The sequence below is a fragment of the Haliotis rufescens genome, unplaced genomic scaffold (assembly GCF_023055435.1).
Source record: "Haliotis rufescens isolate VD_foot unplaced genomic scaffold, xgHalRufe1.0.p SCAF_5, whole genome shotgun sequence".
NCBI lineage: Eukaryota > Metazoa > Mollusca > Gastropoda > Lepetellida > Haliotidae > Haliotis > Haliotis rufescens.
In genome coordinates, this window is record NW_025964223.1 from 13,284,074 (window position 1) to 13,302,906 (window position 18,833).

General features: G+C 46.6%; 1 protein-coding gene across 2 annotated transcripts in view; it reads left to right on the top strand.

Moving 5' to 3' along the window:
* The first annotated feature begins 3,540 nt into the window (after positions 1-3,540).
* LOC124138241 (CTP synthase 1-like) overlaps positions 3,541-18,833 on the top strand; it is a 30,443-nt gene continuing 15,150 nt past the window's right edge. The window contains exons 1-6 of one of the 2 annotated variants that reach the window (XM_046504796.2): positions 3,541-3,651; positions 7,038-7,234; positions 8,103-8,273; positions 9,453-9,553; positions 15,907-16,023; positions 16,877-16,960. In XM_046504796.2, coding sequence (XP_046360752.1) covers positions 7,069-7,234; positions 8,103-8,273; positions 9,453-9,553; positions 15,907-16,023; positions 16,877-16,960 — 639 coding nt within the window. In that variant the 5' untranslated portion in view covers positions 3,541-3,651; positions 7,038-7,068. Of the gene's footprint in view, positions 3,652-3,756; positions 3,945-7,037; positions 7,235-8,102; positions 8,274-9,452; positions 9,554-15,906; positions 16,024-16,876; positions 16,961-18,833 lie in introns of those variants that run through there. The other variant, XM_046504795.2, reaches the window with a different exon arrangement.

Here is an 18,833-nt window from a genome sequence, read left to right on the forward strand (position 1 = left end):
GGATGTACGATAGGAGGGGAGAAAGAAGAGGAGGGGTGTACAATTATAGGGGAGAAAGAAGAGGAGGGGTGTACGATAGGAGGGGAGAAAGAAGAGGAGGGGTGTAAGATAGGAGGGGAGAAAGAAGAGGAGGGGTGTACGATAGGAGGGGAGAAAGAAGAGGAGGGGTGTACGATTAGAGGGGAGAAAGAAGAGGAGGGGTGTACGATAAGAGGGGAGAAAGAAGAGGAGGGTTTTGCGATAAGAGGGGAGGAAGAAGAGGAGGGGTGTGCGATAAGAGGGGAGAAGGAAGAGGAGGGGTGTACGATAAGAGGGGAGAAAGAAGAGGAGAGGTGTACGATGAGTGGAGAGAAAGAAGAGGAGGGGTGTACGATAAGAGGGGAGAAAGAAGAGGAGGGGTGTACGATAGGAGGGGAGTGTAACAAGAGGGGAGAAAGAAGAGGAGGGGTGTACGATAAGAGGGGAGAAAGAAGAGGGGGGGGGTGCGATAAGAGGGAGAAACAAGAGGAGGAATGCACGATAAGAGGGTGGGGTGGGGGTTCAAACTATAGCAAATGCTTAACGATTGCCTCTTATTTTAAGACAGGTAACAAGGTCGGGTATTGGTTGGTTGTTTGGTTGGTTGTTTAACGCCGCACTCAGCAATATTCAAGGTAGATAATGGCGGTCTATAAATAAACAAGTCTGGACCAGACAATCCAGTGATTGACATCATGAGAATCGATACACGCAATTAGGATATGATGACATGCATCAACCATGTCAGCGAGCCTGACCACCCGATCCCATTAGTCGCCTCATACGACGAGCATAATCGCATTTTACGGAAAGCATGGAAGAACTATTCTACCCCGGATCTTCACGTGTTTATGTATGTGAAGTGGGTTGTGTTCATAGGTTATGTTATGCAAAGCCGTTCAAGAGGTCAACGACACTGTTCGATAACATGCATAGCCTGTATTGTGTACGCTCTGGCTCTCCAAGCGACAGTCACGTGGTATAGCATTAGGCCAGCATATACAACATAATGGAGACTCGCAAAATCCGGACGACGTACAGTTAGCTGTTGTATTTTCCGATTGCATTTTGTTTTTCGATTTATTTTATTTGAGTTCTTTTAAATACGGGAAACATATTCCATTGTGGATTATCATGTATTTTTCCTGTTTAAGTAGGTTCATCGGAATAGGTCGCGAAAGGAATCCGCCTCTAATAAAGCTGCCGCAGCGCAAGAGAGTCCAATGACCTGTCTAAAAATAAAAAGCGTGCCATATGATCCGTTGACCTGATTATAATTACCTGGTTATAATACCGAAGGTGTTTCAGGTCGACCTTTCAGTGCTAAGCCACTAGTTAAGTCCCCTAACCACCTAAACACACACACACACACACGCACACACACACACGCACACACACACACACACGCACGCACGCACACACACACACACGCACGCACACACGCTCACACTCAAGGGCGAAACTACCATATTGTAGATGAAAAGCAACTGCTTACACCTCAGAAAAAAACGTATTTTTTTACACCTTGAGAAAGCACATTTGTTTATAAGTAAACCTCACTTTACCACCTATGTATAGTAAATTATTAATTACTCTTTACACGGTTGAGTGAGTTAAAATTTAACGTCGCATCGGCATTATTTCCGCCACATAGCGACGAGTTACACGGTTGAACATATTCATTGTCTAACTTGAAAATCGGAATCTTTACGCACTTTAGGATTTTAGTGTCAGATGGTTTGTGACGTAAGCAAAGCGCGCTCTCGCGATTATTTTCATTATAACGATACGTCGGCTCGCGTTAAAATATTAAAATTTAAATAACCATCACATATTACGAATGAACATGTAATAACATATAAAAGTAAGATTATCGATTTGTTTAAATTAAATTTGCCATCATAGATAATGATAATTCTTGAATGAAAATCGTAAATGTGAAACACCTTCATATATATAGATATCCGGGGTAGAATAGGTCTTCAGCAACCCATGCTTGCCGTAAGAGGCGACTAACGGGATCGGGTGGTCAGGCTCGCTGACTTGGTTGATGCACGTCATCGTATCCCAATTGTGTGGATCGATGCTCATGATATCAATCACTGGATTGTCTGGTCCAGACTCGATTATTTACAGACCGCCGCCATATAGCTAGAATATTGCGGAGTGCGGCGTTAAACAACTAACAAACTAACAAACTAATAAAAAATATAACAGATGAATTACTAATATTTGTTACAAATAAAATCTAACATAAACGGTCCCAAAATGCAGGAAATAGCGTCTAAGAGCATCTAATTTCAAAAGGTTTTGGGGGGACAGGGAGGCCGTTTCGCGCTCTCGTAACATTGGTTTTGCTTACACTTAAAATTAGCCTAGCTGCGCCCCCTGACACTGAAGCACACCATCAACACCCGGTGTGTTAACATTTCTCACAAAGACCACAACGAACGATTAGTTAAAGGTTGGTCGCCTTATTGTCGTACGTTCACGCGGTTATAGATAATGACTATGTAACCCCATTGAACTTGTGTGAGGTTCAATGGTTGCGATATCTGTGCTGATCTCTTTAAGAAGAGTAGTGTCAATAGTCAACGGTACTTCGGAGGCCGAACACGTGCCTGCATCACGTGATCACTCTGACGGGTAAGTTTAACTGCGTTTTATGAGCTAGAGGTGTAAACTATATTGATTTGTATATGTGAACAAATTGCTATTCCTGATATAGACAATGCTATGCGGTCCTGTGCGCATTTGAGTGATGAGCTAGAATTAATTTAAAGTCATTTTTGGGGATGAAGTTATTTGATTCACATTACAATACATTAGGCTACACTTTCAACATTGTCTTTTGCGAGAATAAAGGTACTAAAATTAGTGCTGGGTCAGTCAACATATGCGGCGTTGAACAACAAGCAAACAGTCAACACATATTATGTAAGCAACTTGAAGTCTGAACATATGTTCTGCAGAGGTGCGTCCCTTGGGTTCGAATCCCGGTTCGCAGCTATTATGTTTCTAGGTTTGTCAGCACCATATATTTGGGTTTCACCGAAGAGGTAAACGTCTAAGACCTTTGTCACTTTGGGCTTTCCTTCCACATTAAGCTGACACGCCATGGTGTTTCTTAAATACTGTTCAAAACTGCGTTAAACCAAACTCACTCACTGACAAGCTGCAGACGAAGCATTTGATTAACGAACCAGTGCATACCGGTACCGTATGTCCAAAAACGCGCGTACCACTGACACGCATACAAACACACTGGAGAACAAGTCATGCGCGAAACAGACTATGCATCATAAGTAATGTGTTGGCCATAAAATTTGAATTGGCAGACAAACCTGCTTTGTAATAACTTACTAGGGTGTCAATTTGCATGAGGAATCATCTGTTTAAACTATAAATGTCTACGACGCTGTCTGTTAATATCTGAATCGACGTCAGTAGCCCGATCAGTGGCTAAAACTGGCCCGCATTCACAACTCGTCTGTTGACTCACGTGACCGGTCACATGATCCGTATGTTTGTAGATGGCGCTGGTGTTCTATGGTGGCGGCACTAGGCAATGCTGGGTTAAACAGAAGCAACAGTCGTATCTGCGCAATATAACAATCGATCGTGATAATACTGGTTCGTTGATTTGATTATTTTATAACAAAAATTTTGTTTTGCGTTAAAGAAATTGAGTTTGAGTCTCCACGTTTTATGAAAATCAATTTTTTTTTACGTGCGAAAACTTAAATCTGGCGCCATTTTGCGTTGCCTAATGACTACATGTATGACGCATTGAAATAAAGATCACACGAGGTGCGAACCCACGTGGTCAGACAAGTAACAGTTATCGTAGTAAAACAGTGTGTGATTGTCATAATTTTTAGGACTACCTCGAGAAGTATTCTCACGAACCAGCTTCTCAAATAAAGGTAAATAATCTAGACGAAAAAATATGTTTTTGTAATGTCATTATGAGAAGGTAGGGCACCATATTCTGTGGATTTTGGTAAATCTTTTCAAGAATCAGTTTATTCGACGATGATTTGATTGTGTAGTTAAAATAACACTTTACGATATAGAATTATCATTTCTTAGACTTGCATGAAGCTTGCCATTGTCATGATTCTTTGTCGTATTTTTAGCTGTAAATTGTAAGCCTATTAGAACCTGCTTGACTAGATTTGTTTCTGTGAACATTTAATTTTATGGTGTATTGTAGCATAGCAATCTAGTTAGGCAAGGGGCGGTCGGGTAGCCTAGTGGTTAAAGCGTTCGCTCGTCACGCCGAAGACCCAGGTTCGATTCCCGACATGGGTACAATGTGTGAAGCCCATTTCTGGTGTCCCCCGCCGTGATATTGCTGGAATATTGCTAAAAAGCGGCGTAAAACTCACTCACTCAATCAGTTAGGCAAGATTTTGGTCACACATTCTCTTTCCACAGCAGGGACCCAATAGGATAGTAGAATTTGACAAAGTGAATGTTCTTGTATGTTCAATTTGCATTTTTGGTTCTCATGTGATCTACAGTCATTGCCATAGGAAGCAGCTGTGACAACTTAATATCACAGGCATGATTCTCTGTCATCATTATTGATTGCTGCGAGTCAGGTGACAGGGTTCAGATGTTGCCTGGTCCACTGAATAAGTGAATATGCCATTATGGTGAACATTATTCAGTGCCAGTCAATCAAAGAGAAACCATGCTGACCATTTCCGTGACTTGTATTTAGTGAGATACCAGAGACCACATTCCAATATTTGGTCTCCAACCTAACTGGGGCATTGTCTCTGTGTAAATAAGGCTAAACAGTAACTGTATAAAATAATAAATAGTGGGAACATAATAAACGTCCAGCCCAAAAAACTGTAAATGAAAGGGGTTATAGTAGGAGAGAAGAGGGGTTTGGGATGAAGAGGCAAAGGGATGCCAAATGAGATTGTAAAGTCCTACGTTAGTCAGTGTATAATGGTATAAAGGTGATAAAGAAACAGAAAAGAAGGAAAAAATAAAGAAAATAGAGATCAGTTAAGCTGATATTTTAATATGTAATAAGAAAACTAAAGAAAAAAGAGCAATATAAATAAGTAATGGATATGGTTGGGTAACCTAAGCTACACCTCATCTGGCCTACACTAAATACAAATGGTTACTTCCACACCCCTGTTGTGTAGAATGGTACTGTCCATTAACCCATTAATGATTTCATTCATTAATCTGAATTAATGATCTGAGTACATGGGCCTTTGAACTAATCCGATGTTTTCATAGTGGTATCTGATCCTTGAGTTTGTTTTGACTGTTTATACAGGATTACTGTTATAATCCACTTTTAACAGGTCTACTCATCTCAAAAGTTTTGTAAGTGTGTATACCATGGTATACATTACCTTACCTGATATAATCCAGTCTGAGCCTTTTAACAGGTCTAATCATCTCCAAATTTCTGTAAGTGTATATATATACCTCAGTAAGTACTATTGTTTCTCTTTACTTTGATCAACGAAATAGCTTTCACAATGTTAACAGGATCACCTCATCTCCAATTTAGGAATAGGTATATAAGTTAGTTTTTACGTTTGTGCCTCAGTTTGAAAATGGCACATCTTCAAAGAGAGGCGGTCAGCAAGTACTACATGCTGGGTACCGGTATAGGTTGAATGTCAAGCGGCAACTTGCTGTTCACTGGAAGTGTATCACCATTGGCTGCAATGGCAGATGCAGCACCATTGGCGACCACATTATATCAACCAAGCCTCACAGTCATCCACCTACCGAGAATGTAGAACACATCCGCATCATCGCCAGCATAAAGGAGCAAGTGAAGACAGACATCATCCCTGTTCAGCAGATCTACAACGCCGAACTCGACCGAGCTGTCGAAGATGCTGCTGCCACGATGCCGTCCTTTGCCAGTGTCCAGGCTGCTTTCTACCGACACCGCCCCAAGTCCATCCCACCTCTCCCAGAATCCCGAGCCGCTGTCGACCTTCAAGAACCCTGGACCAAGACTGAAGATGGAAGAGACTTCCTGTGCATAGATGATGGTGCTGATGACAGACTGTTGGTGTTGGAGATCCTTAGTGAGCAGGACACTATTTTCATGGATGGGACATTCTTCGTGTGCCAAAGTTTGTCAAAGAACTCAAGAAGATCGAGACAGCAGATAGACAGTCAAGAAGGCAGATTGGACTGGGTGGTGCCATGAGACCTCGTGCTCGTGTTGACAGAGACCGAGATGCAAGGATCGAGAGACTGAAGCAGCAGCTTGCTACTGGCAGAAGATCAGTGATCCAGTTTCTTGATGCAGTTGGACATTTCATCAAATTACAGTAATTTTGCTAGTAATGATGTAGTGCTAATGTTGTAAAACATGAAGATGATGGATATAAATGTACAGTGCTATGATAATACATGTGTATTTATGAAATTTGATGTTGTGAAAACATTTGAGTTGTGAAGATGATCTCATATACAAAATGAAATTACAGTATCAAAGGTCATTTACATTCTTTGTTATTTTGTTGGAAGAGTTCATTTTACTTAAGGGATAAGGGTACAAGTGTGATGTGCACTCATTCATAAATTTGTTTTGATAGTAGTGTAGGCGATATGAGGTGTAGGCCAGATGAGGACAGGCCGCAAGATTGGTACACATGACTAATTTGAGTTTATAAACTTGATTTGAATAGGATAGCCCCAAGGCACTTTTTTAGGATTAAGCTGATCTGAACTGCCAGTGAATATTATAAAATGTCAGTGTCCTTAGTACACAATTAAATCTAATTGTTATTTTTTATTAATGGATATATTATTACAGTCTGCAACTTTGCCCACTATTCTGTAACCCTAGACTTGTAAAATCCAGTTTGTTGTACTAAGCTCAACAAGTTTGGTCCATATTATAACAATAAAGTCTATTGAAAATTATGCTAAGAGACAAGTTCAGGAATGTGGACTCAAATTGATGTGCCAAAGATTGTTTAGTTTTATTATTGAAAGATATATGTTAATTTTGACAGAATCGTCCTGGCTAAGTACTTGTGTTCAGCCATGAAGTATATTTTGGTGACCGGTGGCGTCATCAGCGGAGTGGGGAAGGGTGTGCTAGCCAGTAGCGTCGGTACCATCCTTAAATCCTCCGGTGTGCGAGTCACCTCCATCAAGATCGACCCCTACATCAACATTGATGCTGGAACATTCTCACCATATGAGCATGGTAAGTCTGATATTAGTCATTGTTTTAGCCCCTTAATGCCGTGTGCCAGACAGGGTAACAACAAGTACCATCTTTTAATGTCTTTTGGTATGACACGGCCGGGCATCAAACCCCGGACCTTCCGCTCTCCGGGCGGATGCTCTACCACTAGACCACAAAGGCGGTCGTCATGGAGAAGAAAAAGAGAAGACATACAGAACTATAATTAGAAGCATTGATAATTAGGATCATAAACTCTGGGGAGCACACCAGGCACCTATGATTGTGCGTTCGAATCCCGGTTCGCCTCGTTTATGTTTCTGGGTTTGTCAGCACCATACCCGTGCTCATGGGTTTCACCAAACTCGTAAACGTCTGAGACCTACATCTCTTCGGGCATAACTCACACACAAATCAGACACGCCATGTTGTAACTGGAATACTGTTTAATAGGGCGGGGATGGTACACCAACTGTGCGATCCGATACGTATCACGATATCTTACTCACGATCCGATATGTATCAATACTTCATGTGTTCTTATCCATCTGTGATGCGTAAGCCATCTTTTTCATAGAGAGGATGGCCAAGTACCTGGCACACTGATGATTTACAGTTGGCAGTGTCAAGTATGGCACAACAAATGAAAATATTTATGTTTTCACCATTAACTTGCACTACTGATTAGTGTTTATTGGAACAGTTATTTCAGCAAACATTTAAGGTGAGAATCGATATTTTTTACTTAGTGTGCGACTGGGATCGATACTTGTATCAAGAAGTAAAAGAATCGCGATTCTCCGATGCATCAGTGTATCGTCCCACCGCTACTGTTTAAGCAGGGTATAGCCAAAAGCACTCACTCACTCCTAAGCCTATGTTGTTGCAGGTGAAGTGTTCGTACTTAATGATGGTGGAGAAGTTGACCTTGACCTAGGAAACTATGAGAGATTTCTGGACGTGACATTGCATCGGGACAACAACATCACGACAGGGAAGATCTACCAGCACGTCATCAACAAGGAGAGAAGAGGCGACTATCTAGGAAAAACTGTACAAGGTGGGTGTGGCAAGCTGGCAAACATCTGTAACCCATGTGTTTGTAAATTTGATTATTTTTATTTCATTTTAGAAGATACAGCCAATGATGGTACTATGTATTTGGGATACGGATTCAGGGTTTTATCTAGACCTGCTAGAGGTCGCCTTTCGGCCCTAAGTTTTTTGCAAATGTCAGGATAAAGTCCGAAATGGAATTTGAAAATTTCCCAATTCATGTCAATATCGTCTTTCCGAGGCAAGGGAGTTAACTGACTGTAAAAGTCCAGTTTCCACCCTTGCTAACAAGGCTGGAATTTCGTGCCTTGATCTTAGCACAATCAGTGGCTATGTCCCTCAGATTCCACCTCTCATATCACTTGCATTTGTTTCAAATAAAATGGTGGCTCCCAGAGAAGACGATCTGATTGATAATCAAGATTTATATTGTAATAAAACGGGTCTTAGTTCGCGAAGTGCATCAAATCTTGTGAGCACCTTGATTAAACACATAACAAGATTTGCAGAATATCTGTTGACGCTAAGTTGTGGGTACACATGCTTTGCAAATCCTGCAATTGACCGAAATGCGCATGGCAGTTTCCGAACCGGTTGTCAATTTCAGTGAATGAGTTGGGTTTAACGCTGCTTTTAACATTATTCCAGTTGTATCACGGCATGCCAGCTTAATTTGGGAGGAAAGCACGAAGTGATGCAGGTCTCAGACGTTTACAGGGAGCAGCAGAGAGACACAGTTACCACAGCTAATGATAGCTTGGTCGACCAATGGTCCTTTAGTCCGAGACTGGTAAAAATCCAGGGGGACTAGTTTTCTACCAAATTCGAGCTATTTTGTATAAACAACTATTCTGACTAGTTACCCTTTGTCTACCGGGGCAGTGGGGTAGCCTGGTGGTTAAAGCGTTTACTCGCCACGCCAAAGACCCGGGTTCAAATCCAGACATGCATACAATGTGTGATGCCCATTTCTGATGTCCCCCACTGTGATAATGCTCGAACATTGCAAAAAGCGCCATAATGCCAGACTCACTCGCTCTTTTCTACCTCTTGTATACGACCATAATAACCTGTTCCAGAAGGAAGTGTGTCTTTAGCAAGTTCTGAATTGTGTTTTATGTTGCCATGGTTACCCCATTCTGAAATGACGAACCAACCTCACTGACCTGTTCTGTCTCTGTAGTTGTGCCACATATCACTGATGCCATCCAGGAGTGGGTGGAGAGAGTAGCCAAGGTCCCAGTTGACGGAGACAAAAAGATGCCAGAAGTTTGTATAATAGAGGTGAGTACGGTGTGACAGGACAGTTACCTCCCTTGGTCTACTCATTGATCTTTCCGATGGCAATGGCTGCCCATATGTTAGTTAGTTACAGTTCACATTCATACACCTCCTGCAAAGGTGTCTGGAAATCAAAACTGACTAATATGTTTCAGCTTTAATGACAATGAAAACCTGTATGGATTCCTGGTCCTGAACAACCTAAGCTGTTCCAAAGAGCAGCGATAGAAACTTACTTTTTTAGTCCACTGGTCCTAATGATGATAACATAAATCAAAACCCTTAAAATGGCAAATTTCTACTTGTCCTTATGATGGGCAGTTTGGCATAGACTATAGGACTAGTGCCAATATCTGATGTTGAAGAGACGACCAACTGGATCAGGTGGTCAGTCTCAGTGACTTGGTTGATTGCTTGTCATCATACCCCAACAGCGTGGATTGTGTGGTCACAACAAAAATCACTGGATTGTCTGGTCCAGACTTATTACATTAAGTAATACGTTACCACTGTTATACCAAGGCTGTTGTCTCCCACAACTGCTGCTATAGCGAAATCTACCACAGAGATCTCAATTACCTCATGCAGCACGTGCGTAGCCACCTAGCTGCCATGTGACACCCTTCACTCTTGTCTCCTTCGTCTGCTTAGCAAGACGTCTTTTCTCCTGCTGAAGCGTTCCTTGAAGATTTGGTGATATTTATTATAGTTTATTCTCTATTAAACTGTGCTTTTATGGGGCGTTGCGGTAGCTACGCTTGGTTATAATTTTCCCGCCCTTTTTTCTATATACTTGCGGGGTTCGCGTATGCACGTTGTGTTTTACGTTTCCCCTATTCTTGTATGTTTTTGGGGTTAACATAACTTATTTCTTTAATAAAAGTTATATGTGTATGTTATATGTTCACATTGCTCGTTTATTTTCTTGTGAAAATGCTCGTTTGTGAATCATTGTGGTGCGTGCGTTGTAACCATGTTTTGTTCTTTGTTTATAGCAAACAATCAATGTCTGACATGGATATGTCCCCAGTATCCACTCCCTCTACCCCTGCTCCTCGGAGTTGTGGGGTGTGCAGAAAGTTTTTGTCGTTCCGGGATCCCCACGATTGTTGCCCGCGGTGCAGGGTTCCTTGCGGGGACACCCGGTGCACCCTGTGCGAAGGTCTGGGGCCTGCGGAGTTTGAGCGGTACTGGCTGTACGTACAGTCCGTCTCCACCCCTGTGGTGGCCGGTTCGTCCGGTCGGGGTCCCCTCCTCGGCTGCGGCGGATCCCCTTGCGGCCCTCGGGCTGTCTGGGGATTCCGTCGCCGCATTGTTGTCGAAACTTGTGGACTCCAAGCTGGCGGCCTTATCGCTGGCTGTTCCGTCCCCGGCCTCTTCGGTGGCCGCGGGGTCCACCGGTACGGCGGCGGCTGCCGTGGTTGCCGGTCCTTCCCCCGAACCGTTGCTTCCGCTATCGGTTAAGGACCGCGTGGCCATGGTGTATGACCTCTTCGAGGACATGCCAAAGCCCCTGCCGATACCGCGGGGAATCCACGGTTCCGTGGGTTCCTCCGAGGTATACGACGAGACGTCCGACAAGGCTTTCCCGGCATCAACCTTGCTGCGCGGGATTAAGCCTTCTTTGGAGAAGGCCTTCACGGCTGCCTCCGGTCGGGGTCTCCCGTTACCTCCTCCGTCGTGGAGAAAAGGGTCTTTCCCAGTACATGACCTTGCCTTTCCCGAGGCTGGTCCTTCTGCGGAAGCCCATGTGGAGCGTTTGGTGGTCCGTGCCCCACCGGTTGCCACGGTACCACAAGGTACCTTGCAACAGCTGGACACCCTCGCTCGACACTCCATGCTGGCAATGTCTCACGGAGACACATACCTGGCTGCAGCGGCCAGTCTGGTCGAAGGTTCTCCCACGGACCGAGACCAGCGCATTTACAACTGCTTGCTCGGTTTGAATGCTTCCCTGGAGTACGTTGCCGGGGCTTCGGCCTTTGTTTCCGGCACGTGCCATTTTCTTCGGCGCCAGTCGTATCTGGCTGCTTCAGGGTTGGACGCTGCCAATCAGGAGGTGCTCCTTTCGCAGCCTTGGTCTGCTCGGACCCTGTTTAATAACAAGATCCCTGGGGTTCTGAAGGAACAACAGGCCGCTGTGTCTGCCGAGGCCTCTCGGCACACACTGGATCTTGTGGGGTCCTTGCATAGGCGCCTGGGTGCCGCTCCGAAGCGGAGCGCGCCCCAGGATGCTGCGTCCGGCAGGCCTAAGGGGTCGGGTCCTTCTTCCTCCGGGAAGAAGCCCCGCTCTGAGGGCTCCGGTAAGGGTTCTCAGCAGCCCTTTCGCGGGAAGAAGGGGAACTGGGGGAAGCCCAAGTCGTCTAAGGACGGCAAGGGCCCCTCCAGGTGACTCTCATTGGAGGGGTTCGTATGCCGACAGCGCCAACTTCGGTTGGCCCGTAGGCGAACCCGAGTCACTTGGCCCTGGACAGTTGCGCCTGCCGCAGCCCGTCCGGCCCCCCTCTCTTTCCCCAGTGGGAGCCAGACTCCAGACTTACTGGGAGAATTGGGAACAAGTGTTCGACGACCCGTGGGTGGTCAACACGATTCGGTACGGCTATCGGCTCAATCTCAAAGCGAATCCGCCGCTCACCGTTGCCCTGTCGGCAGGTTTCTATTCGGAAACCAATCTTCCCTTCCTCGCCGATGCCATCTGCAGGTTGGTGGAGAAGAGGGCAGTTCGGGAGTTAGCTCTACCAGAAATAACACCGGGGTTTTACTCCAGGATATTTTTCGTTCCCAAGAAGGACAGTGCCGAACTCAGAATGATTCACAACCGCCCAAGTTCAGAATGTTGAGCTTGACGGACCTGAAAGCACTGATCATGCCGGCCGACTGGCTAGCTTCGATCGACCTGAAGGATGCTTATCTGCATGTTCCGATTCACTCGGATCATCCCAAGTATCTCAGGTTTGTCTTTCAAGGCAGGCACTACGAGTGGGTTGTACTCCCATTCGTTCTTTCATCCGCTCCCTGGCTGTTCACCCGGTTAACCATCCCCATAGTGGGGTTCCTCCACCGGAGGGGTGTCCGGTACTTCGCGTACCTGGACGACTCGCTAGTAGCAAATCGAATGACGGACACCCTGTCACGCCATCTCGTTTTCGCACGTCGGCTCTTGGAGCAATTGGGGTGGATTGTCAATCTCCCCAAGAGCGAGTTAACCCCTTCTCAGAACTTGCAGTTCATCGGAGGTCGGTTCAACACGGTGTCCCATCGCCTATTTGTCCCCCCAGACCGGTGGCACAAAATTCAGGCGATGATTGCCAAAGTCTTAGCGGTGCAACAGACTGTTCACTTTTGGGAACAGCTGTTAGGGCTACTTGTATCAGCCCAGGACTGCACCGAACGGGGTCGTCTCCAACTCCGCCCGCTGCAACGGTTTTTAATCCAGTTGTTAGCAACGGAGGTGAACAGTGCGACCGTCGCCCTCCCGGATCGGCTCCGACCGCATCTGGAGTGGTGGACGCTCCCTTACAATGTCTTATCAGAAGTCTCTATGCGGCCCTACCGGGCCACGTTGAACCTGTATACAGACGCCTCTCTAGTGGGCTGGGGCGCCCATCTAGAGGGGGAGGTGAGCTCGGGGCTGTGGTGCGTAGACGAACTAGGTCTTCACATCAATTGTCTCGAGTTCAAGGCAGTGATCAACGCAGTCAATCACTGGAAGCATCGTCTCGTCGACGCCCGGCTCATGCTGGCGACCGACAACACGACGGTAGTGTCCTATGTGAACAAACTGGGGGGAACCCACAGTCACTCGCTACTCGATCTCACGTTCGAGTTTTACGCTCTGGTGGACAGTGTCCCGTGCCAGATACGCGCCCGTCACATCCCAGGTGTGCGGAACGTACTGGCCGATGCTCTATCGAGGCCTCAGGATCCGAGCCCCACAGAGTGGATGCTGAACCCAGTAGTGTTTCAGTGGCTGTGCGAACGTTTGGGTCGTCCGATGGTCGACCTGTTCGCAACACGGTTCAACAATCAACTCCCGTTGTTTGTATCACCAGTCCCAGACCCGAGGGCCATCGATCACGATGCTCTCGCGTTAGACTGGACGGGCTTGGACGCTTATGCTTACCCGCCGACAGCGTTGATACCACACATTCTAAGCCGGCTTCGAGGAGTTCGCTGTCGAATGTTACTGATCGCGCCCATGTGGCCGAACAGATCGTGGTACCCCGACTTGCTGACCCAGGTCACGCAGTCGCCACTCCCACTGCCTGTGAGACCGGATCTCTTGATCCACCCTCACACCCGTCAGCTTCATCCAAACGCAGGGCAGTTCAATCTGCACGCGTGGATGTTGTCACCGAGCGTCTGAGGAGTAAAGGTTTTTCTCGCCGGGCGTCTCGGGCATACGTTAGTATGCATCGTGATTCTACCCAGAAGGTGTATAATGCACGTTGGGTTATTTTCACGAAGTGGTGTTGTAAACATCACATTCATTCGCCAGATAAGGTATCTGTGCAGGATATTGCTCGTTTCATGTCTCACTTGCGAGAGACCCGGAAACTCTCCGGGTGTTCCATTGCCAACTATGTCTCGTCCGTTGCTACGGTACGGGACGTTGCTATGGGTACCAGTCTCTCCAAAGAGCCGGTGATACGGGGTATTATCAAGGGTTTCAAACAGCACGATCTTAAGATGGGCCGCCTTCGGGCACCGGCCTGGGATCTTTCCCTAGTGTTGCAATCACTTACGGAAGCTCCGTATGAACCCTTGTATAGTGCTTCGTTCCGGCATGTGACTGTGGAAAACAGCATTTCTCCTCTCCTTTGCCACGGCGGCACGTGTATCCGAAATTCATGCACTCGATGTCGCCAAGGTACGATTCGATAGTGGTGACAAAGGAGCGGTCCGCCTGGGCCTGCTCATGGGCTTCGTCGCCAAGAATCAGAGAGTCGGGCAAACGGAGAGAGAATTCACTGTAAGATCCCTCAAAGAAATCTTACATCCTGCTGATACTGAGGACAGAGCGCTGTGTCCGGTTAGGGCCCTTAAGTATTATCTTAAGGCTTCGAATGAACGTAGACAAGGGCGTGACCGTCTGTTCATATCGTGTAACCCTAATCGCACGGTTGACATAACTCGCAACTCGATTGCGTTGTGGCTTCGTTCTGTCATCAATCTGGCGTACCGGTCTCGGGGGTTACCGGTAGCGGGGTCAAACCCGCACGAGATCAGGGCGCTAGCGGCAACATTTGCCCTACACTCGAATATCTCTGTTCACAGAATATTACGAGGTTGTTACTGGCGTTCTGACTCGGTTTTTGCCAATCATTACCTCAGAAAGGTTTCTGATGAAGACGTGGAGGGGGTGCACCGTCTTGGGCCGCTGATCGCGGCACAAGCGGTCATCTAGGGGGGGTGTCCAGCGCAATTCCAAACTCCGCAGTCGTCAGTCCTTGCACGGTGGTCAATCTGGGTCGTCTCCAATGTTCCCACGCCGTGGGTACAGGAGTGGGGGTCCTGCAAACCAGCGCACTCACACCACAGGTGAGGCGGCTTTTTGTGTGTTTTGTCCTTATTTGTATTTTGACAATTATGCATTTAATTGTCTGTCGTGTATTCCAACCTTGCGATACATGCTTACGAATACTGGAATTAGGTCACGCGCCTAATGCATACTTTAAGTAGGCTTGCTCTGGGATGAAATACCTATCCAGTGGGGCCGTTTGGAGTCACCAATCGTTTTGGCATTGACGATTGAGCCTTACGGTATGCGCTTGACAGTGCTTTGGTATTCCTATAGGGTAACGCCTAGCTAGGTGCATGCGCATCGAGTGCTTCCGCCTTGGTGTTTACTTCCACTGGTCGGAAGGAACGCTAGCAGTCAGGATTCGGGTTGTAGGTGCTCCCCACCGCCTACTGTGGTAGTCAGCCTCGGTATAACAGTGGTAACGTATTACTTAATGTAATTTGTAGAATTTTCCTATTCGGAATATTCTATAAGTAATACGTTACCACTGGGCTGCTGCCCGCCCGTCCGTCCCCGAGCACTTGCTCTCGCAGGAGACAAGAGTGAAGGGTGTCACATGGCAGCTAGGTGGCTACGCACGTGCTGCATGAGGCAATTGAGATCTCTGTGGTAGATTTCGCTATAGCAGCAGTTGTGGGAGACAACAGCCTCGGTATAACAGTGGTAACGTATTACTTATAGAATATTCCGAATAGGAAAATTCTACAAAATTATTTACAGACAGCTGTCATATAGCTGGAATATTGCCGCATGCAACTTTAAACTACAGAACAAACCTATATGACAATGAAAATGGTTTGAAATGTCTCAATGACCCTTGGTGATATTTCAGCTTGGTGGCACCATCGGAGACATAGAAGGTATGCCATTTGTAGAAGCATTCCGACAGTTCCAGTTTCGAGTTGGGAGGGAGAACTTTTGCTGTGTCCACGTCAGCTTAGTCCCTCAGGTAAGCTGCCCTTGTGCCTGAAGTGATGTGCTCGCCAACTTTATCTGTGTATCGCCATGTGGAGAGTCCAGGACTTAACATGTGTATGTGGTCCATGCTTTATCATCATGTGGGATCTGTTTGATTGTGTGTGATACAAAGCTGATTTACCGTATTCAACATTATAAGCGCCCAGGCCGCTCTCAAAATTAGAAAAAGGGGGCTCATATCAGAATATTATTTTGACGAAAAACAACAGAGTTGAAAGATCGTAAATGTTGTGGTTTATGCTGACAGCCTGAAATGTTTGTATACGACATATATTTTTCCAGAATTTAATTTCCCATAATTAAGGATGCATATAACACACCTATTATACATGAATGAATAAGTCTTGTGCACATTGATCAATCGGAAGGGGTGCTAATTGGGATTGTTCACTAGCTAATATCAGAGACCACATACAGATATGGTCTCTGCCAATATGTTAGCAAATATTGCAGTGGGCGCTTATTACCTCGAATACGGTATTCTGGGATGCCTGTGACCTGGTGGTGTTTGTGTGTCAGAATAGGTCTCCAGCATCCCATGCCTGTTGTAAGAGCCGACTGAAAAAGGGATCCTGTGAGTCACCACAATTTGCTGTGCATCCCTTGGGCATGCCAGAAAACAATGGTCCAGATTATGTTTTCAGATTTGTCAGCACCATACCAGTGTTCGTTGGTTTCGCAAAAGTAGTAAACGTCTGAAACCTGCATCACTTCCGGCTTTCCACCTCCATTAAGCAGACACATTGTAATATAACTGGAATACATTTAAACCCAACTCACTCACTCTAAGCTTCTGTGTAGCTCTCATGTATGTGATGTTGTAGCCGCGGACGACGGGGGAGCAGAAGACAAAGCCCACACAGGCCAGTGTGAGGGAGCTACGTGGCCTGGGACTTTCCCCGGATCTGGTGAGTTGCGTCACACCAACTGGTCCTGCTCTTTGTGTACTGACAATGTATTTCTTTGTGAGGCCAGAGCAAGTAGTTGTTGGGGAAGAGCCTATGTTGAATCTGCAGTTAGTTAAGATGTGTTTTTGTTAAAAGGGGCGGTCGGGTAGCCTAGTGGTTAAAGCGTTCACTCATCAAGCCAAAGACCTGGGTTCGATTCCCGACATGGGTATGATGTGTGAAGCCCATTTCTGGTGTCTCCCACTGTGATATTGCTGGAATTTTGCTAAATGCGGCCTAAAACCATACTCACTCACTCACTTTTGTTAAAAGTTTGTTTGTACAATTTTTTAACTTATCCTGCATTACTCCGTATTGCATTTACTGCTGTCTTTGACAGAGAGACGAACTGTGTGAGATCCAGCTGCTGAAGAAAGTTGTTTCCATCTGTCCAGGAAGCAGCGCCCCCTCCCACACAGTCGGCACGTGACCCGGAAGACATGACGTCATGTCAAAACTCATAACTGCTTTGTCAACCACATGGATCGGACGTGAACTGTATCCCTCAGTGGAATTATTAAAGAGAGTTTACTTGGTCCTGACTTTCTTTCGTTTTCTACGACAAAAGTCTGCTGTATTACCTTTGCCTTCATTATATTGTTAATTGGTAATGTTTCTCGCTCGGGTTCTGACTCTCGTCACGGTTTTTCCGAGCGTATTGTTGTTTCCCGCCATTTTGGTTTACCGCCATTTTTTCCCGCCCTGTTGCGATTCACTACATGTCCACGTACTTCCGTGTTTTGTGTCTTGAATTCGCTCTATGGTTGGAGTTTTACATTAAGTTTAATGATTGTTTTCGGCGTGTTTGAAGCGTAATTGTTTGCTCTTATTAACTTTGTAACAAGAATAAGTTATGTTGAGTTACATTATGTTTCACGTTGTGTGTTTACACATCGTTATGTTTTTTGCTTCAATTCCAGTATGTCTCGCTGCTCTCGCTGCCGCGGGAATAAATCTGGACGGGACCCCCACCCCTGCTGCCTGGACTGTACAACCCCGTGTACCCTCACAGAGCGTTGCAGTTATTGTAGTCCCCTGTCGCCAGTCGCCTTCACCGCCTACCTCAGAGTGTCTCGGAAACGATTCACCCAGCGTGTGCGTCGACTCGCCAACATGTCATCCAACGTAGAGTCTGCCTCCCATGGCACGACATCCGACCGTACACGGTCTCCTACACCACCCTTACCGTCATCTGCTTCGACATCATCGTCTGCAGCATCGCCCGTTTCGGGTTTCCTGTCACCTCTACAATCTACGACGACAACTCTGGCGCCTCTTGGTCCGGCGCCTCCGATGTACCCGGCGCCTCCGATCTACCCGGCGCCTCTTGGTCCGGCGCCTCCGATCTACCCGGCGCCTCTTGGTCCGGCGCCTCCGACCTACCCGGCGCCTCTTGGTCCGGCGCCTCCGATCTACCCGGCGCCTCTTGGTCCGGCGCCTCCGATCTACCCGGCGCCTCCGGCGCCTCTTGGTCCGGCGCCTCTGATGTCTTCGATGTATACGGCGCCTCTGACTACTTCGGCGCCTTTGACTTGTGCTGCGCCTCCTACTTATGGACATGCCCTTCCGTCATCGTTCATGGATCCATCTTGGATGCAAGCTTGGATGCAGTCATTGTTTGCGCAAGCTCAACCCACCTCAGCGACGCCGGCGACGCTGACGGCCCCGACTACTGCTACTGCGATTCCTGAGGCCCCCTCCACATCGGGTGCTTCTCGGTCTCGAACATTGTACACCTCGTCGCCTCCGACTGTCTCTCGGCACTCGTCCAAGTCTGCTCGTTCCCGTCGTCGCTCTCGTAGTCGCTCTCGTAGTCACTCACCCGTACATAGAC